General features: G+C 48.1%; 1 protein-coding gene across 5 annotated transcripts in view; it reads right to left on the bottom strand.

Moving 5' to 3' along the window:
* The window catches only part of LOC125951580 (voltage-dependent L-type calcium channel subunit beta-2), a 109,096-nt gene that overhangs the window by 58,841 nt on the left and 40,255 nt on the right, over nucleotides 1-10,000 (bottom strand). For all 5 annotated transcript variants that reach the window (XM_049680520.1, XM_049680510.1, XM_049680514.1 and 2 more), the window contains exon 2: nucleotides 1,660-1,695. In XM_049680520.1, coding sequence (XP_049536477.1) covers nucleotides 1,660-1,695 — 36 coding nt within the window. The remainder of the gene's footprint in view (nucleotides 1-1,659; nucleotides 1,696-10,000) is intronic.

Genomic DNA, 10,000 nt, shown 5'->3' with positions numbered 1-10,000 from the left:
GCGCGTGCAAAGGCGTGCAAAGACCCTGATGGCAAAGAAACATCAATCTCTCGCTCAAATCTAGATTTAATGACAAAAACTAATTACACTTTTCGGTGCATGTGACGGGCGAACCCATGGAACCGGAACATGCGGACCGCCAACAGCACACAAATGGAAGGGAAGGCTAGAGAAGAGGGAGAAATAGTGGTACGCGGGGCGCTAGTTTCGAGCGGTGCGCAACTTCGCAACGTAACAACGTCAGGCGCAAACGCAATCACTCTCTCGGGGTCCATGGTATCTAATTTCAACTTTCTTTGTTGATGTTGCTTGAGTCGAGTGTTGCCTCTTTTTCGGCTTTTCGTCTCTCTATCTCTCTCTCTCTTTTTAGCTATCCTTTCTATGTTTCGATTGTTTTAAGCAGCACCACCACTAGTTTTGGGGGGCCTAGAAAATTCCAACTATTTCAAGGGTTGGTCGATAAGTTTATACTGTACAGCAGCCTGTATTCATAAAGTGTCAACAGTGTCTGTTGTTAGATTGTATGTTTCAAAATGTAACCTTGTCTTCAAATAACTCTATTCACCTATTCTATTATCCATCTTTAATGTTGGATTTTAGTGGATTTTTTATATTTTCCAATCTTTTAAACAAATTCATTATCTCCTTCAAAGAGTTTGAATACATTTTTTCTATGTCGCCATAATTTAAGGCAACTTTTCATCCATCTTACTCCCTTCTCAACTACGGTTACTAGTAGACTACATGCGACTGTACCATAGCGGGCTATCGTTTTACCTATTCTTTACGGTACCGAGCCCGACTCCGAAACCGAGGAGATTCGAGCGAACCATGACCACGATCGCCCAGATACACGCACAGACTTACACACTACGATAATGACAGCGCGAGGAAAAAGTGATTAGGCACGAATATGATTATTATAATCACGCATCGTACATTGGCACCGAGGGCACATGACTCCTGGCCTCAGTACCAGAAGATGGTGGTGGTTCGTCTTACCAGAGGAGGGAGCGACTCATCACCCCCCTTTGTAAGCCCATCCACAGCTTGAGCTTTTACTATTTAGCTGTCTTGACCATTTCAAAGCTGTGCAGTGAAGGTGCGAAGGTATGCGAGTAGTGCCACGGTCTTTGCTTTGGTCACCAATCCAGCATACTATGATTGTCTGCAGACCACTTCTTTGCGCTGCGCAGTGAACGGGGGTTGAACTGCCTTTTTTGGGGCACCCGAACGGCTCTTCTATCGCTTCGGTCGCTTGTAATTAGTTTTACTTTTGTTTTTACTTGTTGCTGTTGTTGTTGTGGTGGTGCCCTGGCCATTCCATTCGCTCGAGCTGTCAAGCGAAGACATTAACGATCTTACGAGCGAAGGTGGAAACACCAACCCCCGCGCGCGCGAGATCAGTATCTTGTTGGTCGAAATTGGAAAATGTAATGATAGTCATTTGATTTCGGGTTTTGTCAACATGTCACTGGACGAAGAGACGAACGCTTGATATGATCGATTTTCGATTTTCGTTTCCTACCATCTACTACCCGAGGGGCGTAGTTGCTTGTGTGGTGAAGGGTGGTCAGCGAGGTGGTCAGCGAAATGCGAACGGCGAAGAGTGACTCTTGCTGGTGGTGTTGTGGTGCCTTCCCGGTGGCGGATACTTACTTTTGATGAGATTAACGTTAAGGTAGGTGACGATTCCTGCAACGATATACGGAAAAGCGCGTTAATGCGTTAGTCGACATTTTTGGGGGGGTACATTTGAAAGTCGCGCTTCAGTAAAACCAAACATTAAAAAAAAAACAAACAATTTGATGGAATGCCATCCGCAATTCGAAAACCGACGTGGCCTCTCGTTAAAGGTCTTTTTTTTCTCCTTCCTTCCTTCCTTTTGCAAACAACGCAACGCGCAACGCGTGGTTCGGACCTGTACTGTAAGCGCCACGTTCGTTGCGGTGGGATTGAATTATTCAAATTATTAATTATCCATTCAGTGAGTCGTCGACGGGGTGAGCAGCCGGGTGCTTCCTGGATTGCAAATGAATGAATCTGATTTTCTGACTCCCTTCCCCCCTTCGCCTATTCCATTCCTCTCCATGCTGCTGCGTACAGCATTTTTGGTGAACGCCGAATTTCTCACGCAGCGCGCGCGCGCGCTCCGTAAGTGAACGAAGCTAATTGGAGTAATGACTTCGCTTCCTATCGCGATCGTCCAATCGGTTGATGGGATGGGGAAGGAAAGAATGGTAGGCATACTACTCATCCCTGGCCCGTTGAAATCCCGCTCGAGGAGGAACGGAAGATGGAATAAATCTCGTGTGTAATGACCTCTAACCGCGGTAAGACCTGCTGCTGCTCGGCCCCGGCCCGGCTTGGTGGATTATAATTATTTGACGCACTGAAGGTTAACAATAAACGGAAAGGCGCACGTGCACGCCACGAAAAGTGAGCCACGAAAAGTGGTGAGTTGGTTTTATTAAACTTTTCGGTGGATTTTCGGTGGAATGGTTCCTTCTGTATCGACCGGCCATGGTCATGCCGCTTGCGGTGTGAAACAAATCACTGGCTCATCAAGTGGGTAATTAAACGGAATTTTATTCGTTTCCCCCTCGTCGCTGCCACCCGGGTTACCGGTTTGGGTCGCCGGTTTGTGTTTATGGCAACAATTTGCTGAAAATAGAAGCTACTTAAACCACTCTGGGGTGGGTTTTTGTTTTTATTCTTAATTCCATCAACAAGCGAATTAACCCACGACCGATCGCGCGTACTATCTACGCTGTTAAGATCATTTAAATGTACGAAATGTGCCCTCACAGCGCGTCCGGTGCATAAAGTGCAGTGAGCTTTAGGATAGTTAAAACAAAACCCTTCTAGAAATGGATGAGATCGTTTGAAGCAACATTTCCATTCCCTAGACCTAAAACACGTTCGTTCTTTTTCCCCGTGTTTTTTTTTTCTCATGCAACACATAAAAGGTACCGAATAAAAACGGACCATAGAGGACACGGCAGCAGCAGCAGCAGCAGCAGCAGCAGGAACAACAGCAGTAGCATCGTAAAACGAGAGCATCACAATGTTTAAACAGCGAAACGGCGTCACCGCACACCGCAGCAAAGGCAAACGCACCACCGTGCGCAACGAGCGTGGCCGATGAGCGGTGGCCGATTGCTCGCCGGAACACCTCATCCACGCACGCACACTTGGCCTGGCTTGCTGGCTGGCTGGCCAAGTGGCCAGTAATAAAGACCGCACCGACCGCCACTACTGGGTGACATTTATGAGCGTTTTTAAGTGGCCGCAAGCCCCAACGCGGATACCGACGCGGAAGGCAGCCGGAATGGAAATCATGAAAAAGACAAAAAAAACCGACAATCCTCGTGCCAGCCAAGCCTCATTATTGTCGTAAGAAGATGATGATGATGAGGATGATGATGATGATGATGGTGATGGTGGTAGTTGACGGTCCTTTCCTTGAGGGGGTCCTCATGAAAAGGGGCCGACGGATGGTTAACCAACGGCGACGATGACAAGTCATTAAGCAGGATGAGGTGTGAATACTGATAGCACCACCGAAAAAGGAATTAAACATGTCTCGTAACGGGGTCCGAGGCGTTGTAATTGAAAGCTTACAAACAGTAGTTGCTACTTCACGCGTACACTCTTCCGTTGGTTCACAAAATGGATGGGAGTCTGTTGTTGATTGATATTTTAGAATCAAGTTTCAATTGGAATCCATTTTCCAGCGTTCGAATCGCGCACGGTTCAAGGTTCCGCGGAAGCATCCGCAGCGCATTTATTAATTTATCCTGCTTTCGTATTCCCGGGAGCGTGCTTTCGGAGCGCTCCTCGCATTCCAGCGACCAGTCCCCGCGTTTCGATCGATCGCTGCGTTAACGAACGGGATGAAAATTGGAATCCACATCCCGATGAGCGTGTCGGAAGCTTAACAAACTTAACACATACACTCGTCGCACACACAGGCACACATCGCACTCGTGCTGAGCAACAAAAAAAAATTGGACGCCTGAATTATGCAAACGTATGAATCGCATACATGATGCTGATGTTCGAATGGTGAATGCCGAGGGAGCGAAAAGACCCGGTCCGAATCGATTCCAAAATCAAACATCGAGGCACCTTCCGCCGTGCCCTCCCCTCCAACATTGCTCCCCGGTAGTACGGGATTTGAACATCTTTGATGCCCTCCCTCGGCGCGAGTCCTTGGACCTGCCGCCGCTGTCCTTCAATCAATGATCCGAACCGATTCCGACAGTCCCGGGACGACCGACCGGATTGCCGGTGCCGAATGCGCCCATCAGCTTCAACAAACTGCTGGAGTTGCTGCTGGACGACCGTTAACAAGCCACGCGCGGCACGCGGTGGTGGCAAAAAGCAAAAAGCCTCCTCCTACTCCTCCTCCTCCGTCCCCGAACCCCCCGGCCAAAAACATTGGCCGAAACGAAAATGAAAAGGTTCAAAACGGAAAATTGAATTTAGATTGCTTCATATACAGGAGCGAGAGCGTGGAGTAGGAGGGTGCATGATATTCTGGAATGGATTTCATCTCACTCTTTCTCTCTCTCTCTGTCGCGGAAGGTACCGGGTTTTATGTAGGGCATTTGGTGGTTCCCTCCTTTCCACCATTGTCCTCGGTATGCAATGGCCATAGCTAGTTGCTGCTGTTGTTGTTGAAGATGAACTCACTCCACCTTCTCACCATCGTATCCCTTTTTTTGTGTGCCAAGACAACGAAGACGAAGGATATGGAGCCAGAGAGCCTCGTTCCTCGCGAAACTTCAAATGGAATTCAAAAGTCAAACCCCAAAGCGAGCAATTCTCCCGTTTGGAACCTTGGATATCAAATTATGCGAGCAGCAACAGAACAACAACCACAGAAAAAAGCTGCTGATTAAATGACTCAACTACCGCGAACGAACGCGACGGAAGAAGCGCAATGAATAATATTTCGCGCTCACGATGACTTCTGTTCGGGATGTCTGTAAGTTGGCGGGCAGAACTAATGTTCTGGTGAGGTGAACATTCAACCAAGTGGATGAAACACGATCATCATGACCATTTAACGTCGCCCGGGGTGCACCGGGTGCAACTGTGCCTTGGATCGTGGAATTCCACGATCAAAAAGCTACACGACCGGGTATGTATGTAAGAAGCATCTTTTTTTCACGCAAAGCAAAACCACCACACGACGGTCTGTCATTCGGAACGGAACGGAACGGAGTACGGGTATGTGTGTAAATATTTCAACACCTTAAGCTTAAGGCAGTGGCAGTACCGCGGAGGCGCGAATTCAATCGATGGAATGTTTCCGGTAGCACTGCTTTGCACACGACCTCGACGCTCGTTGTACATTGTGTAAAAGTGGTTTTTAAAGGATTTTTGGTTTCGCGGAAGCTTTTTTGTTACGTCGTCGTCGTCGTCGTCGTGATACCGATTGTGCTACAACTCATAAATACCATAAGGTGCTAAGGGTGGTGTGTGTGTGTTGCCTCCATTGCCGCTTGACTCATAATTGATGATTGTAAAGCCCGAACCCGAAATTGAACCTAGCAACCGCTTCAAACCGACCCCGGGAACAGGGCGAAGGGCGCAACAAGCAGGCAACAAGCGACGAAGCACCGAAAAGGACACGAGACAGCCCTCTAAGGTCTGCATTAGGCATGATCACGTCGCCTGGCAACCGACCGGGACCGTAAAGACCCAGCGCCCGATGAGAGAAAGAAATATGAAGGAAAAAAAACCGAGCCAGATGACCGCCGAGGACGTGTCTCTCGAGACGAGACGAGTCGAGTTCGAGCTGGAGCGGTGCGCGGACGGATTTTTCATCGATAAATTGAAGCCAATTCCAAGAATAGGCCGCCGGTTCAAAATGAAAAGGGATCGCCGAAGATCTTCGAAGGTGCAATTTCGTCATGTACCTGGGCTGGGGCGGGGGGCTGAATGCCAAGTGCCTTCATCTCCTCATCTTCATCCGGACATGTTTCAGCTTTTAAGCGAGAATTCGAAGCGAGCCGACCGAAGGGGAAGCAAAAGGCACCACCACCAATGGGATGATGATCCAAATGGTTCGATTACATACCTTTCACCTAGAAACAACGACCACAACGGGCCCAGTTGTATTTGGTTGTTCTTGGGCCCGGATTCTGCTGCATCACTGCGTGTGCTAGAATTGCGTCGGAATGTTTGCCTGTTGTGCCGATGTTGTCAATCCGTCAGTTAGTCCGTCCGGGTTTTTTGATGGATTGAGCTGTGTCCAACGGCATTCGAAGGATCCAGTAACTATCTCCAATCAAACACACTGGGCACACTTCCGGTGGTATAGAATCATGGGAAACGATAATCTCACGCCAACAATCACCTACCGGAGCCATCATTACTTTGCGAGCAATTGTTTCGCGTTTTTTGTTGTTTTGCCAGACCATAACGACTTAATGTGCGTGGCGTGCTTTATGCTTTGTGGTGGTGTGTTAGATTAGGTTCAAAGTTCTTGCAGACTCGACGATCCCGTTCGAAGCAGCGCATGCCCGATTCTAATGGTAGCGTACAGACGGATAAACAAAAATCTCAGCTAGGTAGAGATGGATGGAAAATTATTTTCCTCCGGTTGAGCATGAAAAGATTAAAAATTAACAACACAAACAACAACGAGCCCAGATGAAAAGGATGAAAGAAGAGGAAAAAAACAATTCTCTCTCTTCTTCACCTTCACCCCCGCGAAAACGGAAACCTCAGTTCAACTGCACCGTTTATCATGGGCTAAATGGTTTGATTAATCAAATTATTTTTCCGCTCCGTCAGAAACCGTTTCTGGACAGAGAGATAGAGAGAGAGGGTTCGAGAATCTCTCGATGCCGAGTCGAATCGAGTTCCTTCTAGCAGCTCTCACCTTTACCTGGCCCTGGCCGTGTGGGAGTAATAATTGAACGAAGGAAGCTGCCAAAGGGCACTCCAAGCGTTCTAGCGCCCCCGTGCAGGCCACAACATTCTACATCGAGCAAGCAAAAACCACAACGGACCCAGCAATGAGCCTCACAAACAGCCCACACACACACACGCACACACACTGTTCTGAGCATAAATTATGTTGATCAGAGCAGCAAGAGATTGCAGTGCTCGGATCGTGTTCGCTCGAGGTGAAATAATTATTAAATTGTTTTTTTTTTCTTCTTTCTGCCAGAGAACAATACGCTGGCACCATTTGCCCTCCCTCAGACAGCCAGGCAGGAAGTATGTTTTTCCGTTCCACCTTCCAGCTCAATAGGTTAGATGCTCCGTCTCGAGACGGGAAAACAGATCCAGCTTTCCCCACATTTCAATTGCACGGGGTAACGTTCGATTATCTTTTGTATTTTCATTGATTGCAGCACACCACCTCCCTCCAAAACACCTTCCTCCCGCTTTGGTGCGAGAAGATTGTTAATTTGTTTATGTGCTTTTCGATCGATCAACGCGCAACCGTTCAACGCGCCCGTCGATGGATTCCTGCCCCCCGGTGGGCGCGTAACCGTAATCATAAGCGAAGCCGAGGCCGAAGGCGAGACAAGAGGAAGAGTGATCCATGCAATTCTGAACGGTCTCAATTCAACCGGAGTGATGGGCTGGGAAAATAGACACAAAAAAAAACCGAGCAATCACCGAGCTCATGTGTTCATGTGTTTTTCGATTGTTTCAATTTGATGTGTGTGTGTGTGTGTGATTTTTTTTCATTCTATGGTTCCAGCTCGCAATTCTCATACGCTATGCTATCCGTTTTGTGCGATTATTCCGGGGGCGAGTTTTTTTTCTTCTCTGTGCTCATCGATGATTCATTATCATGCATCGATTAACGGCTGGTGGCTATTCTCAGCAGGCGCCAAGGAAGTTCGCCCGCCGGTTACGCCTTTCCGTTCGAATGCAATTGGATGCTTTAATCGATTGTAACATCATTCTGTTTTATTAGCTTCTTTTCCAGGCGGGGTGGTGGAGAAGGTGTGCGGGTTTTTTTTTTTGCAAATCGTTCCCTGTCTGCTCCCCAAACGATGCCAAAATTGATTCCCTCATTGATCGAGAATCGATCGAGAGATTGATCGAGCGAGCAGCGACCGAATGTTCCCATTTATCGTTCGAAGCGTTCATGATGATTCAGATTCAGAAAAAATCGGAAAACCCGAGAAAGAAAAGCAATTTTCACCCACAAATGGTGCACCGGTCTTCCCTCCCCCACCAAACACCACATCGGACACCAGCCACGATGTGCAATAAATGTTCTAAATGTGGACCTAATGACTGCACGACGCACTTGTCTCTCCCTCTTCTCCTCCCTCTCTCTCTCTGTCCCTCACGGCCATGGTTTAGTGTGACGGAAATGCGTAAGTAAAGTTGTCCGCGAGCACAACATCACGTACCAGGGGGGATCAAGACACCGGGCGCGGCATCCACATTTTACGACGACGACGACGACGATCACGCCCAGGAGAGTCAGGAGAAGGCGCAACAACAACTTTACACCGGGCGTGCGTCTCGTGTAAGCGACACGTGAAATGTGCACCTTGTTGTGCGTCGCACACCCTCACTCACACCCTCACACCCCGAAAGAAAGACAGAAATTGGAAGCCAACCGGCATCCCGGGGCAAAAGCGCACGGGCACGGGGAAAATAGGTAATTCTTGGTTCTTTGGGGATTAAAAATAACTCTCGGGGAAACCGTTCGCTGCTCGCTGCTCCCGCAGCCGCAGAAATTACGAAGTGAGGCTAAGGGCCTGGAGATGGCAATGACAGCGTCCGACGGCACGCGTAGACGAGGCACAAATGTTTTCTGCTCGATCCTAAACCTTCCACCCCGGGGAGGGGGTTCATCTTGGGAAAGCGAAAGAAATGCTGACAAAGAGACGTCGAGCATGGTGCAAGGTGTGGTGTGTGATGATGGCAGCATAAACGTGATCATATTAGAAAACGATTAGTTCCCCAAAAATGCCAAAAGATCACGTACTTTTTCACTTTGCAGACACTGCATCCGACGTACCTGCGACGTCGATTGTACAATTTGTCATCCAACTGATTGTACGCATCACGTTTCTGGTTATTTATTTCATTGCAACAGTTTTGTCGTTTGTTCTGTTTTAAGAAGCTTATATTCTAAAGAAAATTTGAAAACAAAATTTAGCTTCGTATTCGCATTTCTCTACCTGCAAGGAATCAGGAAGTGTACAGCGAAAAGTACAAACTACCATAAGGTTCAATAAATAAAGCCGCAGACACAGTGTTTGTCCATCGTTGCACCAAGTACTTCCCGTCGAAAAACAACCAAAAAAGAGAAAAAGACGATCCTAAAAACACAAAACACAATCCATCGTCGTCGGCTACACATTCGAGAAACCCTCGCTGCCACTCGGCATCATCGGCAATAATCGATAGGAAAACACGATTTCGGGGCAACCGAAAACCGAAAGGACATCATTACCGCCCGGTGCACTTTGCAAACGGAATAGCAAACAGTGTTTAAAAGACAAGCATCATCAGGGGCCACGCAGAAGGTGGACACTGTTTGCATATGCATTGCCAGTCCTAAGACGGTCCTAGGGCGAAAGGAAGGAAATGGTGGTCATCATCGTTACTCCGAACGGCCAAACGACCGGTTCAGGTTCTGGTGGGTCTGGCAGATAGATCAGGATCGGGATCGCAGATGCGGAAAAGAAGCGGAAGGAAAGAACCCAGAGGAACCGAAACCATCGTCTGCACTTGCACACACCACTCATCACTGTCATTGCGAGTGTGCGATAAGACGGGACGGGAATCCTCCTTGACCCGAAAAGGGAAACCCGAAAAGGAAGAGAGCGAGAGAGAAGAATGAGAGCAAATAGACGAATGGGAAGGGACTTTCCTTCGTACTTTCCCCGGACTTGGCTTGGTGATGGGCGCAGGATGATTTATCCTCTTTCCGGTTAATGCCAATACACCCAAAAATCGAATGCCTCGTCGTCAATGTGGTCGCCGGTTTTTTTCTGCTTTC

Source organism: Anopheles darlingi, chromosome 2 (genome assembly GCF_943734745.1).
Source record: "Anopheles darlingi chromosome 2, idAnoDarlMG_H_01, whole genome shotgun sequence".
Taxonomy (NCBI): domain Eukaryota; kingdom Metazoa; phylum Arthropoda; class Insecta; order Diptera; family Culicidae; genus Anopheles; species Anopheles darlingi.
Note: the sequence above shows the minus strand (reverse complement) of the source record. Positions and strands in the feature narration are given on the sequence as shown.